Source organism: Pteropus vampyrus, unplaced genomic scaffold, assembly GCF_000151845.1.
Source record: "Pteropus vampyrus isolate Shadow unplaced genomic scaffold, Pvam_2.0 Scaffold15, whole genome shotgun sequence".
Classification (NCBI taxonomy): domain Eukaryota; kingdom Metazoa; phylum Chordata; class Mammalia; order Chiroptera; family Pteropodidae; genus Pteropus; species Pteropus vampyrus.
Genome location: NW_011888796.1, coordinates 4,615,328 through 4,638,399, shown reverse-complemented (window position 1 = coordinate 4,638,399; position 23,072 = coordinate 4,615,328). Strand labels below are relative to the sequence as shown.

Below are 23,072 nucleotides of genomic sequence, written 5' to 3'. Positions count from 1 at the left end.
AACCGTCAGCTCCTTGAGGGGGCCAGGTAATGTCTTAAGGCATCTAGCATCTACCTGATGGAAGATTGAAGAGATGAAACCTGAGATCCTTCAAGGGCAAGGACTGAGCCGTACAGTAATCCCTGCTTGTGACCTACATGTGTTGGTTTCTATAAATATTTGTTGAATTTAGTTTAACTGAATTAAAAATAAGCACAGAAGATTTTCTTTTCAATAACATTCATTGGTTGTTGAGGGAATATATCAGGAGACATCCCCAAATGATATGTTCATGTTGTTTGTGACATATTACAATCGCATCTTTGTGATTTTGCGATCTACCTAATTTATTATATGTCTGGAGAAGTTCTGCGCTTAAGGAATTTATAATTTTTATAAACGTTGTTTAATTCAGCATTTTCCAAATTGATTTTATCATGGACTGTTAATGCAACACAAAACTTGGCCTATAGGAGGTTCTCAGTGAATATATTTGTTCTGTGAATGAACAAATAAAATCTTGTGAATGTCTTAATCATGTCTTCCTTATGTTATATACTCTCAGAAATGCTTTACTGCACACATGTTGAGACCAGTGTGTCAGGAAAGGATGCCCGTTGCCATGTACTCTTGGAGTTTGTGTACCGTGTCTCTGGAAGGAGGAGGGCTTTGTGTTCTCCTTTCCACCCTCCCTACTTATGTGCTTATATGTACAACATGCATAGTGGAAATTGAGGCTATGGATGTGCTACCGCCAGGATTCAACCCAGCTCTGTTTGACTTTAGATCTAAGCACTTAGCCACCGCCCAGTCTTGGAGCCAGGGCGAGTGACCAGAGATTACATGGCTGGTTTTGATTCATTTGCATGACTAGTTTGATTTATTTCAAGGCTTTCTTATGGCATAGCCTGTCCTTAAGTATTAATCACAGTAATTCACATCTATAGCTAAGTGGTAGTGTGGCATATCTTGCAGATGTGGATGTTGTTAATCCTGACGAAAAATCAATCATGACCTACGTGGCACAATTTCTGCAGTACTCAAAGGCTGCACCTCGGATTAGAGAGAAGACTCAGGTATGTCTTTATAAGTACAAATCAGGTTCATTTTTGTTGTACCCTACTTATGGTTTAATTTTAAAAATTGACATGATTTGCATACAGAACTTAAATGTGAAATTCTGTGAGTTTTGAAAAATGCATATACCCATGTAGAAAATACTCCAGTAATGATGTAACACATTTCTATTACTGAGAATGTTCCATTGTGCCTCTTTCTTGTCTGTACTGCCTACCCCAGGCAACTAGTATTCCAATTTCTTTCACCATAGATTAATTTTCCCTGTATTTTTTTTTTAAGTTAAAAGTAGTAATTTATTAAACTTTGCTGAATTGTCTAAAACAACTTTTAGGTATGCACTACATAGGACAAATTAAGTTAGCAGGCTTTAAAAAATTCCAGTGCTATTAACAGCTTTATTGAGAGACAGTTTACATATAATAGAATTAAACCATGGAAAATTTATAATTCAATGATTTTTAGTATGCTTACATTGTTGTACAGCCATCACCACAATCTAATTTTATCATATTTCCACTTTACCTATTATCTTCATATAAATGGAATCATATAATTTATGGAAGCATTATGTTTCTATACTCAATCCTTGTTTGTTGAGATACTCGAGTTATCATCAGATTGCTATTTCATTATTCAATTTTTCCTTTGACTTGTAGTCAATGATACAAAATATTGTGGGTGGAAATTTCATAAAAATCACTGAGCTGAAAATAAACACTTCTGCTTCTATGAAGATAAATGAATGCTGTGAATTTAGTAAAATGTTTTCGAGTGCTATTTTATAATTTATTTAAACTACTTTCTCAGATATGTTTTCAAGTAGTCATATGTTTGTATTTTATTTGACAAATTTAGGCCTATGTTTTCCCAACTGTTATGTTTGAGGCACCAAACCAGCTTGTTGCTAACTCTGGAAGAGAGACTCAAGCTGAGACTCAGGCTTATAATTCAGTTCACTGATTTCTGACCTGCTGAGGAGCTCTTCTTTTCTAATTAATTTTCATATTAAAAATTAAATTTAAAAATTCAATCTTCCATGAAATCAGGGGCAAAAATATATAGAAAACACTCTCACTTAATAGAAAAAAAAAGCAAATTAAGGTTAAAGTAGAGTAGAAATAAGATGTAACTTCTTTTGCTTTATCCTCCTGCAGTAAAATTTGCTTCCAAATATAGGCAAGCTTACCACTTAAGCAAGAATCTAAGAAAAAAATTGTCGCTTACTTCTATATGATAGCATAACCAAGACCTTTAATAGTGTTATTTTTAAGATCTCTAAAATATTCAAGGTATTTTTGATGCCAGTGAATAATTTGGTGGATGTGAACATCTCTTGAATTAACCCATATTTAGAGTTATCGGAAAGCAGTATTCTGAAATGCCAACTATAAATAAATAGTTTAGAGTAATGGTCTCTAAAATTGAAGGATGATGGAAATGGGTAAGCCAAAAATAAAAATGGGGACTTTCTTGCTCTGTTTCTTTAGCACATTGTCCTCAGATGCTAGTTTTAATCCATTTTAAAATTTAAGGTGTTAACAGGTAAAATTCCTCTTTGGCACAATGAGTCATTGGTCTGTAATGATTGCATTATTTCACTGATATTTGAAGTTGTTAATTTTATTGTTAAAAAAATCAAGTTATGATAGTTTTAAATATGCGTGTATATGTGAATTACAGGTAAAGATGAAAGATGCTATGGTCTGGTTACCTCTACAAGAGAAAAAACTACAGAAGATGCTAAAGGATTCAGAAAATGAGACCTATTGTAAAAAGTATGAAGTAAGTATGACTTTTTAAAAATATATATATTAACTCGTTTTATTCTTACCGTGAGATAGGACTATTCTTAACCCCAAGGCTGACTTTAAACAGCAATTTATTTGAAGTTTACTTTTAGGAAAGGGTAAGATGTTTTTGGAAATAATCTTTCATAGTTAATTATTTAAATACTAAATTAACAAGTTTTAAGGCTGAATTCCAGGACTTCCAAATTTTAGTGTGCGTATGAATTACCTGGGCGGTCTTGTTAAAATGTAGATTCAAAATCGGTAGTTCTGGGGTGGGGCCTGAGAGTCTACATTTCCAGCAAGCTCCCAGGTGGTGCCGATGCTGCTGGTTCTGAGAGTACTTTAAGTAGCAAGGGTTTAGAGCAAGCTTTGGTAAACCGTAGTCTATGGGCCCTACCACCTGTTTTTGTAAATCCAGTGTTATTGGAATAGAGCCATGCCCATTAAAGTATTGTCTGTGGCTGCTTTCACACTGTGCCAAAGTTGAATAGTTGCAACCAAGACCATATGGCCCACAAAGCCTAAGATATTGACTATCTTGCCTCTGTAGTAGAAGTTTTCCAATCTCTGGTCTAGAGCAGAACCTGCTTTTCAGAATGAATATTGAATGGAAGAAAAATCAGGAAATCAGGAATGGGGTCATTCCAGAATTACAGTACAGGGCCTCAACCAAGGAGTCCTTTGGGGGAATAATGACAATTGTTACTGTCTCCACATTTGAACATTTGCTCTGTACCAGGCACTTTGCTGATGAGCATTTTATATGTTAAGACATCCTGCTGAGTATGGTATTGTTATTCCAGTTTTACAGATGAAGACAATAAGATTTAGAAGGGACTAAGTGATTTATCTAAGGTTACATAGCTACTGATAGGTAGAGGTGGGATTTGAATTGAAGTATAACTTTAAAGCCCTAGCTCTCTTTACGTCCTGATGCCTCTCCAGGGTAAGCAGTTATTCCTTATACCATCTTGAAGGAGACTAATAGGTGACAAAGTACAGATTCTGCAGTCTTGTTTCTTATACCCACTGTCTGTGTAACTCTGTGCTCCCCACCAGTTCTCCATCTTGAATAAGATGAAGGTACTCTCATGTTAATAAATGGAGCACCTCTGGGGCTCCATTTTCCGACCTGCTATAAGTGAGGGAGTTGGGCGAATCCAGCCTTTCTGACACTAACATTTAGTGGATTGTGTGACTTGCCCACCACACCATCCTTTTGGGTTTGGAGCCATCAGAAAAGAAAGGAATGAGGCATTCTCATCTTTCTTCCATCTGAACTGCATAGGCTTCTTGTGCTTTTTCCCTCTTCACTCTGTCCTAATAGGTTTTTCATTGACAAAATGCTCAGCATCCACTGGAAGTGTCTGTTGTCACATATGTCTTTCATTTAGTATGGTACCACAGATCACATTTCTTAAATAAAAGGCTTTATGAATTTAATAATTATCAGAAAGAATTTAATTATCCTTCACCTTGCTCAAAAAAATTTAATTAAAAATGTTGCCAATAGTTATGGAGAATGTTATAAGTAATTATGGAATCGATGACTCTTGCATGCCAGTATTTCACACAAATACAAACCAAGAAAAGTTTATTTATTAAATTTTTGAAGGCAGAGACAAAGTATTTTCTAAAGTGTATAAAACGACTTGAAAAGAATTGGCTCAAGCTCAGTTAATCATAGAGACCTCAAAAACCATTTATACATAATGACTGCTGTCATATAATTCTCACTTCTACTTATTTTTGTTTTGTTGTGAGCACATATTTGGGGAGGACAAACACAATTTTCCATGTGACATCATGACTTGTTCTCTAGAGCTGAGTGACCTTGCCACTTCGTTCCAGTAGAAATCCAACAGTACTGACACGAGACACAAGCTGTGACCTGTGTCACTATGACAGCGCCAAAATTATCAGGGTAAATTGAAGAAAGAAAGTGGATCAGTGAGAAGATCCTAAATTCAGGGAATTTTGCCTTTATCTAAGTAAAAATTTAAATATAAACTATAACTATAGACCTTAAATATGCAGATTACATTTTGTAAATTGATTTAAGCATTTCAATCTTTAAAATATTCTTCTAATTGTAGAGCCTGCTGTCCTTTTTGGAATTATTCAATGAAGAAAAAAAATCCTTTTTGGATATCCTTTCAACAAAAGGGAATCTGGATGAGCTGAATGAAGATGAGTTACAGTTGAGAGAAGCCTGGGATGGCCTCACCTACCAGGTTACTGTGTTGTGTTGATTGGAAGGTCATTTTCACAGGGCCACTTTGTTTCTTGGAAGAGAGCTTTAGATTTTCATGAAGAATTCTGTAAAGCAGGGGTACCCAACCCCCAGGTTGTGTACTGGTACTGGTCCATGGCCTGTTAGGAACAGGGCTGCACAGCAGGAGGTGAGCGGTGGGCCAGTGAGCGAAGCTTCATCTGTATTTTCAACCGCTCCCCAACGCTAGCATCACTGCCTCAGCTCCACCTCAGACCATCAGGCATTAGATTCTCATAGGAGCACTGGTTCCTGGTGCCAAAAAGGTTGGGGACCGCTGCTGTAAAGGACAGAGAATAGATGCTTCAACAGAAAGTTGGAGGGTGTTCTGTATTCTCTGTGGACTCATTTGGGTAGTGGTTGATATTTAAATAGGAATATTACAGTATTCTGCTTAGAGAAAATGCATGCTTATCCAAAGTTTTTATATTTTCCATCAGTTCTTGGTTTGCCATGGTAGATTATCTATATTCTGATTGACCTGCAGCCTCCTCTCTACCATGGACCAGTGTCATGTGTCACTATCAATAGATGCTCAAACAGGATAGGGACAAGCCCAGAAAGAATAAGTAAGGATGAATGTGTGTATGTGTGTCTGAATATAACTGGATGAGTTCAGTCATTTTAAATTTATTGAGACTTGTGTTATGGCCCAGGATATGGTATGTGTTGGTGTACATATTATTTATACTTGAAAACAACATGTGTTCTGTAGTTATTAGGTATAGTAGTCAATAAATATCAGTTAATACAAAGTGGTCGATAATGTTCAGATTATCTATGTCTTAACTGACATTTTGTCCAGAGAGGGCTGTTAGAATCTGTAGAATCCTTTCTTTAATTCTGTCAAATTTTGCTTTATGTATTTTAAAACTTTGTTATTAGGTGTGTACATTGATGATTGTTATGTTTTCCTGATGAAGTGACACTTTTACTGTTAGGAAATATTCCTGTTTATCTCTGGCAATATTGTTTTTCTTGATGTCTACTTAATTTGATTCCAGTCTTCTGATGCTGCCTCTGTGACACATCGTTTCCTTCATTTACTTTCATCCTATAAAATGCATCTCTTAACAGGCAGCGAGCATATAGTTGAGTTTTGCTTTCTTATTCACTCTGACAGTCTCTGCTTTTTAATTGAAATGCTTAGTCAGTTAATAGTTAATGTAATTATTGATCGGGTTCAATTTAGGTTAACATTTTACTCTTTATTCCCTCTTTTTTTGTATCTCTATTCTTTCTCTTCTTCATTTTCAATTATCTTAACATTTTTGGAATTCTATTTCAACTTATCTGTTGGATTTTTGGTTCTATCTCTATCATATTTTAAGTGGGATTACATTATTCATTCTAAAATGTTTACAGTCTACTTAAAGTTATACAACTTCTTAGTTATTGTATAACTTCCTAAAACATGTAGAATATTGCAATTAAATTGATTCATTTATCTCTTTCTTTATTCTGTCATTACTTTATATATAAATATGTATGATACAAACATGTTTTTAAGTTCCCAGCACTATATTATATATTTTTGCTTACAAGTCATATTTTAAAGAAATTAAGAGAAAAATTAGTCTTTTATATTATTTAGATATTTACCATTTCAAGTGTTCTTCATTTCTTCCTAGAGATTTGAGTTTCCATCTGAACTTACATCCCCTAACTGAAAAACTTCCTTTAACTTATAATGCAGGTCCGTGGGGAGCTAATTCTTAGTTTTCTTTGATGTCCGAATGTCTTTATTTTACCTTTATTCTTTTTTAAAGATCTTTATTGAGGTATAGTTTACACACCATAAAATTCACTCATTTTAAATGGAAAATTAAATGATTTTTAGTGAATTTACAGAGTAGCAACAGACATCGTATAATCTGTAAGTCAAAATAACTCTTTGGCCCTAGAAAAGTTTACCAGTCCCTGCTGTCTCTTGGCTGTCAGGAGCAACAGCCCATTTTAGAATACATTCACACCATTTATGAAGTGTGTTAAATAGTAGCCTAGTGGCTTAAAAGAGCCACCCTTTAGGTGTCCGAATTTTCAAGAAATAGTCCAAAAGTCTTCCAGTCAGGCTGCAGTGCTCATTGCGTTCTCAGCTTGTGTTCTGATCACAGCTTTGGCAGTGGCCCGGGTCAAGGGCAGGAGCTGTCTGTTATGAATCTTCGACAAAATGGAAGGAGAGGAAGAGATATGGTATGTATAGTTCAGGCTGTTCCAGGCCACAGAGACATAGCCTAATTTTCTGAAATAAGAGCTGGAAAAATTACCCAAAATAATGATAAAAACCATAAAAAGAACTATTTCGCAAGATTAAGTACTGCAGATTGATAGTAACTTGAAAGTCCATTCCTTAGGTAGAATACAGCTCATTTTCTTAGTATAGCAAAATGAGACATATTAAGTTAAAGTCATCAGGTATCTAAAAGTCAATACCATCTAGACAGTTTTTGGTTCAATTGTTTGAGAACCCAGATATCTCAAAGCATCATATCATAGTAAATGGTTTCATTTTAAGCCTGCTATCGAAAATAGCAATGCTATGTTATTTTGACCTAACGAGATCTTATATACATTTTCAGCCAAATTCAAAAGTGGTTTCCAACAATGAGAAAGAAAGTGTAGAACCAGTTATTTATGCTGAGTGGGAAAGGAGAGGATTGAAAGGTAAACACTGCCTTCTATCTTTCCTCTTCTGACTGCTACATAGAGGACAGCCCTAAGTCAGAAAGCACACACGTGATTTCATTCCAAAAATAGATAGTTTTCTTTTAGTTGTGAAAGAATAACAGTTGAATTAGAGGCATTCTTAGCCTCTCTGTAATTCAATCATTTATTAGTTTTCTGGTTTATTTTTATTTTTTTTGGCAAACGCACAAATAATTTAGATATAATAGAAGTACATGCTAATTTGTTTATATTAAAAACTTGTAATAATGAAAACTTATTTCCATTATTTTTCTAACTGGAGGCTTAATGGTATATAGTTAATTATTTAATAAGATTGTAGATTTTTTTTTGCCGTATACCTTTTGAGAACATAAATTTGTAAGGCAATTAAAGTGAAACAAAATACTGCATGATATCACTTATATGTAGAACCTAAAAAAAAAAATAGTCAAACTCAGAAGCAGTAGAAAAGTGGTTGTCAGAGGCTGGTAGCTATGGGAAATAGGGAGAAGTTAGTAAAAAGGTATAAGCTTTCAGCTATAAGATGAATAGGTTCTAAGGATCTAATGTAAAACATGGTGTTTATAGTTGATAACACTGAATTATATCATTGAAATTTGCTAATAGAACAATTTATGTGGTCTCACCCCAAAAAAAAAAAAAGTAAATATGTGAAGTGATGGATATGTTAATTACCTGGATGGTAGCAATTCGTTCACAATGTGTACATATATCAAATCACCACAGTGTGCACTTTAAATATCTTATAATTTTATTTGTCACTTATACCTCAATAAAACTGAAAAAACAATGCAAAACCTGTAATAGTAATGCTTCTATTTTATGAATAGTTCCACTTGACGGCCTTAAAGGAGCCTCACTTTGTCCTCACTTAACACCCTTATATATGAGTAGTTGGTTAAATTTTTTCTTTAATATATTTTTTAAATTTTTTCTTTAATACCTTGCATGGAGTGAGTACCCAGTAAATGTTTTTGAATGAACTAATGATGAATCAAATAACCCGTATAGTATACAAACTTTGCCTATTCTTTCTTCTATATAAAAACAATTTAACTCTAATAGTGACAATTCATTTAGTAGAACTATAACAGAAAGAGAAAATACAGACTTACAGCTCATACTTTTGTTAGAGGAAGTCATTTAAGTGAAACAGATTTTGATTTGTTCTTGGTCTTCATAGGAGTGTCTTTGAAATGAGAATACCAAAAACGCCATTAAAGAGCTGTGTGAGTTCAGATAAAAAGCCACATTCTTAATGGGGTCATCAAGAGAGGAGGTAGTCTCAAAGCTGGGTTTTTATTTATTTTTATTTATTTTTTTAAGCGAGGCAACCCTTGGTTGACCTCACAGATCGCAAGAACCTTGTCAGCTTACAATCTCTTATTTTTTATACCTACAGCAAGTGGTCTTCCTAGGTGGTCTCCCAAGTACTAACCAGGCCCAACCCTGCTCAGCTTCTGAGATCAGACAGGTTCAGGCTTGTTCACGGTAGCATGGCTGTAGATTGGGTTTTTATTGTGTTTAAGAATTCTGGTAATCACTGTGCAGTTTGTGTTCTTCCAACGTTTTCCCCTGGCCCTTCTACTTGATGCTGTTTTATCACTGACCACACTTTACTATAACCGTGTACTTGTCTGCTTCCCTGGCTAGGTGTTTCAGGCAAGAGCTGTAACTTTTATTTATCTGGTTGACCCTCAGATGTAGAGGGTTGTGTTAAACTTACTCTTCTCTCATGGCACGTGGGTTTGGGTAAGGCCTACTCTTATTTTTTATTCACTTGTTTAATTTTATTTCCTTTTATACCTATGCCGTCCTTCCATTTCCCTTTCTCATTAGGCCACTATTATGATGTGCTTAATGTCTATCTTTAATTTATATGTTTTTACAAAGCAAGTATTATATGTATCCATATATTTTTAAGTTGCCATGTGTGTACATCTGATTTGCATCTAGCTGTTGCACAGTTCTTTGTGGTGTGTGGCCACCATGTCTCCTTTCTATTCCAAAAGCCTTCTGTATATCTTTTTCCCCAGCTCTTAGCATAATAGGTTATTCGTGAATTTTTGCTGAATGAATGAATGAATGAGTGAGTGAGTGAATGTGTAAGTGTGTGAGTGAGTGAGTTTTAACAGTGCTTAACAGTGGGGGAAATCCAGGTAGCAGGGGCAGCAGGAGCCAGTCCTGGGAGTGCAGTCAGTGTTTGGGGAAATATGTAGCTGGCATTTGTGTGACTCGTATGCATGTAGGGAGTGGTGGGAAGGCTGAGGAAGAAGTTCGCCTGCATCGTGGGGGGGCTTTGATGAAGGACAAATATTTAGGAAATACAGTAGAGATATCTAATGTGAATATACAATTAGGGCTAGTGAGGAAAATATAAATCCATGTGCAAGATATAGTTGTAATGTCAGAGAACACAAAGGCATACAACATTTCAAATCATGATCATTCATTATAGTAGTCTACCCCTGCTTTGAGGGATGCTTTAAATATTTCTAATTTCCCTCTCATAACGGATTATGGATTTATCAAAACATTTGTTTTTATCCTTGTGTTCTATGGGTTTTAAACAAATTATCTTGTCATGCAGCAAGTAGCCAAATGATATTTAGAACTAAGAAGTTTACACATTGATAAAGATTTTCTCGACTGACAGATCAGAGAAACTTTAAAGAATTAAATGTACTATGTGTGAAGAAATAAACTAGTAGAATGTCTGCTGAAGAACACCCTCCCTTTTTTTCAGATTAATATGTGGCAAACAAAGCTGAACGATGACTTGCCCTCACCCCTCCATCAAGTTGAAGCTTGGCTCCAGGAGGTAGAAGAGCTTATGGATGAAGATTTGCCAGCCTCCCAGGATAACTGTGAAGCCATAGTTCTAATGCAAGAGAAAATGGCTTTATTCAAGGTTGGAAAAGAAAAAAGAAGCACTGAAAAGTCTATACTTTGTTAGGGACTCTTCTTGAGAAGGACTTTGTCCTAGCAAGAAGGGAAAGAACTATAGTGGGTATTTGAGGATGGTTTAGAATGATTCCTTGGGAGATGTATGGGACCCGGAGGATACCTTCACATTCGTCATGAGCATTACACTAGTTTAAGGTAGAAACAATAAGAATAGCATCTAGTAAGTTTTAAAGTAACTCTAAAGTATGACAGAAAAGGAGGCGGGAGGCTGGTTTAAAAAGTGAGAGATTGGTTTCTCAATAAAATGGCGTGAAAGAATTTGATATATGAGGTTTATACATTTGGGCCCATAAAAGAATGGAAAAATACATCCCAAAACAAAAGATTTTAATAACGCTTTTGCCTAAGAAACTGCAGTCTGCCTCTTTGTAAAAGTGTTCCAGTTTAAACATTTATGATGAAAATATTTATTTATAACATCTTAATTAAAAACAGAAAAGGCTTTATGATTTTTTTGAAAAAAGATGCAGTGCATACACAGTGAATAAGATTGACCAACCCTCATTTATAGTGTTTGGCAATAAATCTGGTTCATGTCATGCTTAATTTCTTTTCAGAGTCTGATGGACAAATTTGACTGTCATTTGAATACCCTCCTGGTATTCGAAAACAGAGATGAAAAACATTTGCCATTGGTACCACCTTATAAATTGGAGGAAATGAAAAGACGGTTTGTAACACTAGCATTTCGCAACTGATACAGTTCATGTTTGAGCACTAATATGGTGCTAAGGGGACCAGAAAAATAGATATTTAGATAATTTCTGATATGTGTTCTTTAAATCTTGGTAACAGTACCTTCTTGTTTTATGCATTAGTAACATTATATCACACAAACATACTTCATCTTTTTATTGGATGGTGGGATGTGGTGGTAGAAAAAGTTCTGGACTTAGAATAAGGAACTAAGCTCTGTATCTTGGTTCTGGCCAAGTTACTCTGTCTCTCTGAACATGTTTCCTCATATGTAAATATAGGATAATGTTAATCCTATTCATGTCTCATAAGGATACTGGGTGAAATGGGAGGAGGTAAATGAAAGCACTTTATAAACTCTAAAACAGTGCTAATATAGAGATTATTTAATTGATGGTTGTCCACATCATCTCTTTTCTCATTATTCATAAGCAGCTTATCAGGATGATTACAGAGAGTATTAGCCTTAATGAAAGCTGTTTTTAATATATAACGTTGAAATTAGAGTTGCATTAGTTATACAGAAGTTTTCAAATTTAGTAAAATAGCTTGGAGGTTAACATTTTATTACAGTATTTCTCAATAGGAATAGTTTCTTCAGAAAACGTTCTGTTAGGTGTTTTCACCTTAGAAATTGTTGTTATGTATCTAGCCACAATGTTTGTTTTACTTTGTTTAAAAAAGATTTGAGGACACATCTGACTACCATGTGTTTAAAAGAAAAAGTTAGAGCCCCAATATTTTTTAAAATGCCAAATATATATCTCAACATTTGGCCATAATACTAAGTTAAATTCTAAAACTCTTTTCCAGAATCAACAACATTTCGGGAAAAAAATTCATTCCACTTCTACAATTTCATTACTATAAGTATTCAGTCCTTGGTTTACTAGATGAAGTGAAATCAAAATTAGATGTTTGGAACGTAAAATATGGGAGCAAAGAATCTGTGGAATTATTGATGGAAGACTGGCATGTAAGCTTCTTTATTTCATGGCTTAGATAACTATTCTACATGTCTGGGTGCTGGGTTTGCATTTTTTTTTTTTTTTTTTTTGGCACAGTTTTGGCCTGAAAAGGTTCTGAGATGCATTTTTTTGGTAGCTTTCATTAGCTTAAAAATTGCCTGGAGAAAAGAATTACAGGTAGTCAAATAACACATCAGGAAAGAGTAAGAAAGAGAAAACAGCATTATTTACTACAACAGGGGAGGTTGTATTAACCAGGCAAAGTAACATAATAGAGAAAGTTTTGAAGTTATTTCCACTAAAAATTCCTACTTTCACTTATTGGACACCTTGTTTAATATTTTTTTCCTACTCAGATTCATGGGTTTATTCAAAATTAAATTATTCTTAGAACATTTTAATCTTAGCCTTTTAGTTTTGAGAGTGGGAAAAGCAGTAGTGCTATCATGAGGCTTTTTTAGTGGAGGGGATTTACCTCTTACACTTTATAGGAAAAAATGTTCAGGTGATTTAAATATATGTGTGTTCATTTATAAATTACAACTAAAGCATCTTAGAAATGTCTTTTCTACAGTTAGTCCTTATTATCTTTTTGTTTCCTTTTTGGTATGAGAGACAAAAAAGAAAAATCCAAGATTAGTTAAAAAATGGAAAAACATGATGAAGAGAGATTTTACAATTTATGACTTAAATGTTGTACATTCCCAGATAGGAAGCATCATTCTAAATTAGACTAAATTTTGAATATTTTCATTTCTTGTCTTTGATTTAAAAATTTTTTTCCATTTAAATAATCATACCATTGGCATATAATAAGTTCACAATACATATGAGTATTTAATTAACTCTGTACTTTTCCATAGCAGAATTTGCTCGCAATAGGACACATCATAATTTGATTAATGGTAGTTTTTCAAATGCTTTTACACGATGGATGGTATCTATTTATAATTTACTCTAATATATCTAATCGAAAATTATTCAGTGTTAATAAAACATATGAAATAAAAGAAACTAATACAAATTATGCAGTATTAATAAATATGTGAAGTAGGAGATTTTCACATTGCTATTTTTAACGTGCCTTTTCCCATGAGACAGGAAAACCATTGTAGAACCCCATCACCACACTCAGATAAACTTTTCAGATTTCATACCTCCATAATATCTGTGTTCACACTTATGTCTCCTAGACCTTAACTATCTTTCTTTTTGATTTGCTCTTCTTTTTCTACCCAAATATGTAATATTAAAACCTTAAGAAATTTTGGCCCTTAAGTGTTTCATCAGTAAACGTATGTGTGTTTACGTGTCTCTATCTGGATTTCTTGATACATTTTAAAAAGTAAAAACTGTTCTTATGTTTCCGCCCCGCCCCCCCCAGAAATTTATTGAAGAAAAAGAGTTCCTCGCTCAACTTGAAACATCTTTTCAAAAATGTGAAGAAATTCATAAGAATTTGGGTAAAGCTACATAATTACTTTTTGATGGAATGACCATCACTTAAAATAGCATTTCATCTGTTTCTTTTTCTTTGTAATGTTTTAGAAATTGGTTTTATATGTGTGTTTTCTTTGGAAAATCTTTGCATTCACTTTTAATATTAAAGTACATATTTATTTTGCCTTTGTTAATTAATATGTAAATATTTTTCTTAACAGTATTATTTTATTAATAAAAAACTTTTTGAGATTATTTTCTTGTTTTATCAACATTATAGGTGGAGAATATCAGAGTATTAGTGAACAATATATGATGCTGGAAGATAATATTTCTGTGTATAGGAAAAGCATATATAATGTAAAGTCCACTCTACAAAAAGTTCTGACATGTTGGGCTACTTATATAGAAAATCTTCGCTTACTAAAGGCTTGTTTTGAGGAGACAAAGAAGGAACAGGTTAAAGAGGTATTTGCATTCTAATGGCACCTACTTAATTGTATTTCTTGTTGTTCGTGTTTTGCTTTGTTTTTTGGAGACCCTCATTTTCCGTCTAAAAATGAGAGGCTGGGGAAGAGTAAGCATGACAATTGGAACATTCTCTAGAGTTTAGAAAGAGTTTAGTTTCTTCCTAATATAACCTCCAAAAGGAAGTTTTCTCCTCATTATAGGTTTTACAAAAACATACACACACAGCTTTATTGAAGTATAATTTACATACACAGTGTAGCCTTTGGAAGATATAGTGCCACATTCTTTGGAAAGGAAATAAAAGACTTGGAGTACTAGATAGCATATAGACATTTAAAAAATAAATTGATGTTTTAAAAGTTTAATTTTTCCATTTGAGTGAATACCTTTGTGCTCTAAAACCTTCCTGAGTTTCTAGAGGAGGAAAAGCAAAATACCTTAGATTTCTATAGAGCTATAGAAGAAATTTCAGTGTAATTCATTATTGTTGTCATTTGCTATTCATGTAATAATTTGTTTTATGATTATTTTCTGAGGTAGTTTTTCTTTTTTGTTTTCCTCTGTTGCAAATGGCTATAGATGACCTCTCAGATTAAACATTTTCCAAGTAGCTCAATGGAAAATCAGCTGTTTATATGAAAGTAAAATTTATGTAAATGTATGAGTGCAAAAAGAATATTGGAGAGCTTAGTGAGTCATTACTTCTCCCTGTTGCGTATACTGATACTAGAAATTCAAATCTTTGGCTTTTGACAGTTCTTCTGTTTTTAAAGATCTTTTATTAAAATTCACATAACTCTGAGAAAAATAAAACTTTATACTTGGCGGTTCCCAAACTCTGCTAAGGTTCTCTGAGCTGCAAGAGAGTACTCTCGAGATAATTTAAATTTTGAGGGAGACACAGCAACGTCAATCTGTTGGACACCATGCAAATTATTTCTAAGTTGTTTGGCCCTGACTACTTAAAAATGAGAACTTTTAGATCATCCTTCTGACATTGGGAATCCATGAAAAAATTGCTGAGACTTAAAGGCACTGTGAACTAATAAAATTTGAGAACATTTGCTCTAAGCTCATTACCCATGTAGAAAGATCGATCAGTTGCTTCCTAAAAGTCCAGGGCCAGGAATGATGACAGACAGCTGGCACCTGCCAATTAGTGATTAAGTATGAAGAGATAGACCAATAAGGATGGGGGAATCTTCCAAGTGGAGGGTTAGAGTCTCTGCAAAAACCTTATGCTCACTTTTGCTTAGAATCAACTCTAAAATAGACAAATATTTTGTCATTAAAATATTATGTTGCTTATATGTTATGTAGGTTCCCTTTGAGACACTATCCCAGTGGAATCTAGAACATACTACTTTAAATGAAGTGGGAAATTTCTTAATTCAAGTCAGCAATGATGAAGTTGGATCATCTATTTCTAAAGAACTGAGAAGGTTGAATAAAAGATGGAGAAAGTTTATCCCCAAAACTCATCTGGTAAGTTTTTTTTTTCGTTTGTTTGTTTGTTTTTGGTAGTAGCTTCATTGAGATAAAATTTATATACCATACAATTCACTAATTTAAAGTATATAACTCAGGGGTTTTTTTGTATATTCAGAATTTTTGTATATGCAGCCATCACCATAATCAATTTGAGAACATTTTCATCACCTCATAAAGAAACTCTGTACCCATTAGCAGTCACTCCTCACTTTCTCCAAACCTCCCAGTCCTAGGCAACCACTAATCCACTTCATAACTCTAAAGATTTGCCTATTTTGGATATTTCACATAAATGAAATTATATAATATGTGGTCTTTCGTTTCTGGCATTTTTCACTTAGAGTAATGTTTTCAAGGATCATCCATGTAGCATATTATTAGTACTTCATTCCTTTTTATTGGCAAATAATAGTCTGTTGTATGGCGATGCCACATTTTATTTAATCATTAATCAGTTCATGTATTTGGCTTCTTTCTACCTTTTCAGCTATTATGAATAATGTTCCTGTGAACATTCATGTACATGTTTTTGTGTGTGCATATGACATACAGCTTTCTGTTTGAAATTCTTTTACCATTAAAAAATAGCAGAAGCATTTTTGCCTGCTAGATTTCAAGCTCCTTGAGAACATATACTGTACTTTATTTATCTTTATATTTAGCATAGTGTTTAGAAAAAGAAGACCTTCAATAAATAATTTTTGAATTTAAGTTTTTAAGTTATTTTGTTTCTTATTCTTAACAATTTGAGATTGAAGTGTTTTATGGGAAATGTTCATATTTTCAAATATATTATGTCCATTTATTGTTGATGATATATCTTAGCATAAAAATTATAAGCATGAAATTTTATGACATTAATTTTTTATAGGAAATGAAGCTGCCACTTATAAAAATACAGAACCAGCCCATTCTTGACAGTTCTGGAAATATTCAGCTATCTAAAGAAGAAAAAGTAACTGTTGATTTTTCAACAGATATGTCAGTAGAACTTCCTGAAAATCACAATCAGAATATAAAGGTAAAATAGTCATACTTTATGGATTCCATTTCTATATAGAAATAATTTAACTTCACTGTTTTTATTTTGAAAAAACCATATTGTTGGAACAGTGGTAAATGTGATTATTAGCTAACACTTAAAGTATAATCATTTTCTAGTAAAATGCTTAGGTGGCCCCCTTCATGAAGTGTCCTTTAATGTTCAAGCCTGTGTCCCTCACTGCTTTGCATGGTTGAGGAGTTCCGCAACCATGCAAAGCAGTCATGACTTCTGAGCTGTGGAAATGTTTTCTTCAGATTACTTCCGACTAGTGCTCAGAAATTGTCTAGCGTCGGGCTAGCCTCTGGCCTGGGTCCTGCTTCCTCTCCGTAAAATGGGGGAAAATATAATCTTTATTTCTTGCTTCATTGGGTAATTTAGAGGGTGATTTTAGATTATAGATAAGAAAAGGAACACAAAATAAAAATCGTACACAGGTAAAATATAATACCTATGGTTTTTAAATGTGTCTCTTTCAGAATAATAACATAAAATTTTACTTAAGAATGTAGTATTTAATTGGCTTTGGCCAGTTGCTATAATGGAGTGCCAGGGTTTTCCTACTAAGTATAAGAAAACTTAATAAGAGAAAATCTTGAAAGATCTGAATTTGTCAATGTACTTTTAGAATAGAAGAATACGGAATACTGTATTCTTATGCGTTTAAAATATCTGATTAAAAATAACTTTAAGAATGTATTTATCATATAATGCTGTGGCATATCAACCTATAGGCTATTGAGAGATTATTAATGGGAAAAGGCTTAATTTTGTTGAAATTTGATTCTCTTTTCTTGACAATGTTTTACAACTGCTATTGCTAATAGCTAGATTTAATTAAATTGTATATAAGGTTTAGAATGTGTTTATACAATCAATACCTTAATTTTATAAGTTTTTATCTTATATGTAAAATGGGGATAAGAGTAGCTGATAGGAATGATATTATCATTAAAATATATGTAAACAAACCTTTTAATATTTAAGAAATATGTACTATGATAAAGTGTTATTATCATTGTTCAAAAACTAAGTCTTAAATCATTAAAATAAGTTGAATTGGCACTTCAGGAAAAACAGATATAACTTTTTAAAGTTAATTATTTTATAATGTAAATGTTGTCATTTTCTTTGTGATCATTTTGAATGTTGTAGGCTGAGGAAGAACATGAAAAAGAAAATGGAAAATCTGCACGGCAACTAAATGTGGCTGAAGAGATTGAAAAACTCATTGGACAAGTGGAAATCTGGGAGGCAGAAATCAAATCTGTTTCGGATCTTCTGAGACATCAAGGTGATATAGATACCTCAATGGAAGAATCTCTACAGGTATGAGTGTAAAAATATTAAAGGACAGCTTTCATGGTTGTAGACTTATGTATTAAGATAAATGAAAAGTTTTAGAGTTAAGAGTAATAAGACTACTGTTTGAATATTCTTTGTTTGGGGTTTATAATGGTATAGATTCTCATCCCTAGTCATTTGCTGTGATTTTGCTTGAAGACAAGATAGATTAGAAGACCACTAATAATACCTTTTGAGTCTAAGTTCTTCAACTAATTTTCCCAGCTGCAAAATGGAGAGTAAAATGTTCTCTTGTTTCAGAGGGCAGTGAAATGAGAGGGTCCAATCTCATATAGCTCAGTGTAGTATGAATGTAAGAGTTTATACAGTCTAGGCTTAATCATCCACTGATTAAGCCGCTTTTCCTTCTTAACGTGATGTAAGGAGGATGACAGATGTTGTTAAAACTCCACTCTGTCTTTATTCTCAGATAGTCGACTCATTGAAAAGCAATGAGGCAAGAGTGTGTTTTAATATCATTCAGTTCCTCTGGGAATGAAGTTACAATTGTGGTTTTTACTGAGTTCCAAGCTCAGCCATAAAACTTATGGAGCATGTCATAAATTACAATAAGATGGAAAGTTCCTAGGAAAAAAAAGAACGTTTATGTAATTTTTAAAAATCTACGTTTCTGAAAAGGTGTATCTATATAGCATTTTGTGTTTTCATTTGTTTATGAGTGATACTTCCTATTGCTTTGAAAATATTATATAAACTTACCTGTGCAATCTTGCTTTTCTAATTTAATTTTTATATGTATTTATTTGTTGTATCTGGAATTTATTTCAGTAAAAGAAATGAGTGAGGAATGACAAATTCAGTATTTAAAAAATATTCCAAAAAATAACAATGATCTCTCTTATAAACAGGGAAAATGCTTATGTGGTAGAATATACTTCTGTTAAGAAGGAATTAAGTAGATCTTTATTGGATCAAGATATATGTAAAGCAAGAAATGCAAGTTACTGAACAGTATGGCTTACGTGATCTTTTTCTTTTTAAAACAGTTGCTTTTTTATCCTTTATGCATTTATATCCATAGAAAAATATGTATAAAGATATACAAAAAACTAACTCTATCTTGATCCTGCATTATGCCCACCTCTTAGCACATTTCCTCGCACATAGTAGGTATAAAGCATTTTTTGAAGCATGTGTGAATAATTGATTAAATGACAACTGAGGAGAGATAGGGAAGAAGGGGAACTTTTCCTTTATATGCTGTACCTTTCTATTTTCGTTCCAACATTTTCCATGAGCTTTTGGTACTTTCATAATTAAAAAGGGAAATTTTGAAATTATAAATGAACGTGCTAATTTTAGACATTCAAATAATGAGTTAAAGTTTAAAGAAGAAAATAAAAATCACCCTAATTCCACTGCTCTAAGATAAACAAGATCAACATTTACATAATTGACATCCTACAGTATTTCTGATTTATCATTCTCATGCCACTCTTGAGTTGTAAGTAAAATTTTTTTTTGATAATTTGATAACTGAAAATACCTTATTTTAATTTGTACTTATTTGATTAAATGTAAGATTGAACTATCTTATATTCATTAGTTCTTTTTTCTGTGATTAATCTGTTCTTGTGTTTTCTGAGTTTTCTTTGGGATCTTATTATTTTTCTTGTTGAAATTATGAACTCATTGAATCATGACCCATTTTCATTTGTGTAGCAGATATTTTTACCAAATTGTTGACTTTTAAGTTGTTTAGTTTATTTATATAGAAAATTTAAAAATTTATGTAGCCGTTTCTGTCGCTACTCTTATGTCTGAAAAGGCCCTCCACACCCAGAGAACAGATCAATTTTCATGGATGATTTCTCCTTTTTATAGTTTCATATTTTATATATAACTTTCTGATACATCTGAGATTTGTTTTTTATAGTCTATATAAAGCATGGGTCTCAAAATATGATTTTTCAAGTCATTTTCTCCAGTGACATTTATCAAATTCCTTTCCAACTGATTTGACTTAGAGCAACTTAATTTTAAAGTTTATTATTATTCTCTTAACTTATTTTTCTCTCTATTGGCATTGTATTAGTTCTAGTCTTTATTTTATTGACGTGCTTAGTATATAAAGAATAATCTATAAAAGAGTATGTTGCTCAGGATCTCATTGTATTAATATAAATTTAAAAATGAGTTTTTTAAATAACATTTTTAGAGTATACATTTGTCTCATTTTAGATTAATAATTAACTTTTTATGATTTTTCTGTTGAGCTTATTAATGTTTAACATATAATCAGAATGTTTATAGTGGTCTCACTTTAATTTTTTTAAATAGCATCTTATTGCCAAAGGCTCTATGTATGAAGAGCTTGTGTCCAGAATGGAAGACACTTTACAAATGGATGTACAAAATATTTCAAGCCAGGAGTCCCTCCAACATGTTCTCAAAGCTGGACTTCAGGCAAAGATTCAAGAAGCTAAAGAGAGAGTCCAGGTCTTGCTTTGATATTCCATATTTCGTGATTTTAATCTTTAAAACTGAGTGGTCAGTGGGAGGACAGGAAAGAGATGGGGTTTGCACTGTAGTTTGGAAATGTTTTGTAAAATATTACTTTTGCATTATATTTCTTTTTATAGTTTATAGCATATTGGAAAATACCAATATATTAAATAGGATATTCTTATGTCTAGTGGGAAAATATTAGTTGCTACTAAAAGAAGTTGAGCCAAGTGTTAACTTGCGAATTTTTTTGTCTTAACAGATCAACATGATAAACTTAGTTGCAATGTTGAAGAACTCAACTGATGTTTCATCAGACCTGGATGTCAGGCGGAAGGTGGAAGAATCACTGAAGGAACTGGAATCATACATTACAAGGGCTGAGGAGTTACTTGGCCAAAGAGAGAGCCAGAGTGGACTCATTTCAAAATATAAGGTGGGACTCTTTCAGCCGTCAAATGTAGTGTGTTTATTATTTAGCTACCCATAATTTGAAATCAAAATGTTTCCATCACTGTAATTATATACAGCGTTATTGTAACTTTTAAAAATTTACCAGTTTTATTCATTATTCCCCAGAGACTCTTAAAAATAAACATTCAAAGGAAGAATTTTTAAAATTTAGAATATTATTGTAGACCTGCCAAATGGATTCAGTGATATAGTGTAAAGAGCACAACTGACTCTTATGACATCGAGTAAGAATTTAATTTCTCTGGCTTTTTTAATCACTAAAACAGGCATAATAATTCTAGCACTATCCAGCTGCCAAACTTATTGTGAGGCTTTAAATCAAAATAAAGTGTGTGAAGACACTTTGAGTAGTTAAAATTCTCCAAATGTAAAATAAAACTATTATTAAAATGCTTTGATACAAGTTATTTTTGGGTGCATGTTTACCGATAAAGATCCAGTAATGTTTTGTACGGAGACAGTTTTAGGCTGATTTTTCATGGTTTGATGGGCAGCTTAAAATGTATCCACGTTAGACTCTTATTAATTAACACGGTGGGAGGTACTTGGTGGGGTGGATAGGAAGTAAAAGTTAAACAAGATCTCTATCCTTGGACTGCTGGAGAGCTAGGGTAATACATGTTGTTTCCTATGTTCATTTATTCAGTAGTTAACACCCTTCTCGAATGTTTAAAATGAGTTAGGCATTTTGTGGGAGGTAGAGATGAAGTAAAGCAATATGTCCAGTGCCACTGCGTCCAGTCTCAGGAGCAGGCCCTCCCGTAACAGCTGCTCCGTCCTCATGTGGCCTCCTTCTCTTTTCTGGGCCTCAACCCTATTTTGGCTCTCAGGATTGATAGCCATACTGAACCTTAGTATCAGCCATTTCAACATTGCTTTTCCCACAGCTATCTTATGCCGGTTGTACTTTGCTAGCTACCAACTTTGACCAATTCCTTGTCTTTTTTCCCCCCACTTTTACTCTCAGATTACTGTGAGTGCTGAACTGACCTTAAGAATCTCTGGTTCTTTTAAATAATCCTAGGTTGGATTTCTAGGGAATAGATTTCGTCATTTCAAGGAGAGAAGAAAAAAGAAAAAGTAGATGCTCCAGACCTCTTCTCTTCCGGAGAGAAGACTTAGAAGTGTCAGTCGGTTTTCACACCATTTTCCTTCACCGACCACCTTCCTTTTGGAATCTGAGGCTAGGGATTTACTCCCTTTGTGCCTGGCATTTAGTGAAGTAGATGCAAGGTCCATACCCTGTCAGGTACTTCCCTGAGACCTCTGTGTCTCCCAGGACAGGGGTCATAGGAGCCCCCTGCTAGCATATAGAGTTAGAATATTTCCCTAGGTCATAAACCCAGCAGGAGGCCTTCGAGGAGGTCTCTGGGGCTCAGCATTGTACCTTTTCTGTGCTAGGCCCATAATAAATAATGTAATGAGTGTGTGGACGAATTCCCACCCTTCTTAATTGCCTTCTCCCCTACAATTACTTTTGTCTTCTCATCTCCTACAGATTTTCTGCCTCTTTCACAAGGCCCACACTGTTTTTTCTTCTGTCATTCTCCAATTACCTAAGCCAGGTTTCTGCTCTTAGAGTATTATTGCCAGGTAATACTCTATAAGAGCGAGTAAGTGTGAGGTAAGGAGCAGACACGTTCCTGGCGAGGCAGTCCCCATCCCTCATCACTGCCCCTCTTTCTGTGGGATGGTACTACTGATGTGGTTAGTCCATGGAAAGATAATGTTGCCTTACAGCATAAAATGCTTATGTACAATATTAAATATTTGCCATATCAACACTACTATAAATTGTCTCATTGTAACACTAATCTCTAATACACGCTGGTATACCCTTCATATTGTGTTGCTTATGCAGTGGATTGCCTGCTCAATACTTAAGAATTTTATAGGAAACTTTG

General features: G+C 33.6%; 1 protein-coding gene across 1 annotated transcript in view; it reads left to right on the top strand.

The window, feature by feature from the left end:
- SYNE2 (spectrin repeat containing nuclear envelope protein 2) overlaps positions 1–23,072 on the top strand; it is a 293,506-nt gene that overhangs the window by 81,348 nt on the left and 189,086 nt on the right. Inside the window, exons 10-22 of the mRNA XM_011386203.2 lie at positions 955–1,055; positions 2,740–2,841; positions 4,946–5,083; positions 10,556–10,720; positions 11,334–11,446; positions 12,286–12,448; positions 13,825–13,903; positions 14,161–14,348; positions 15,672–15,836; positions 16,714–16,863; positions 18,040–18,213; positions 20,530–20,688; positions 20,957–21,130. Coding sequence (XP_011384505.1) covers positions 955–1,055; positions 2,740–2,841; positions 4,946–5,083; positions 10,556–10,720; positions 11,334–11,446; positions 12,286–12,448; positions 13,825–13,903; positions 14,161–14,348; positions 15,672–15,836; positions 16,714–16,863; positions 18,040–18,213; positions 20,530–20,688; positions 20,957–21,130 — 1,871 coding nt within the window. The remainder of the gene's footprint in view (positions 1–954; positions 1,056–2,739; positions 2,842–4,945; positions 5,084–10,555; positions 10,721–11,333; positions 11,447–12,285; positions 12,449–13,824; positions 13,904–14,160; positions 14,349–15,671; positions 15,837–16,713; positions 16,864–18,039; positions 18,214–20,529; positions 20,689–20,956; positions 21,131–23,072) is intronic.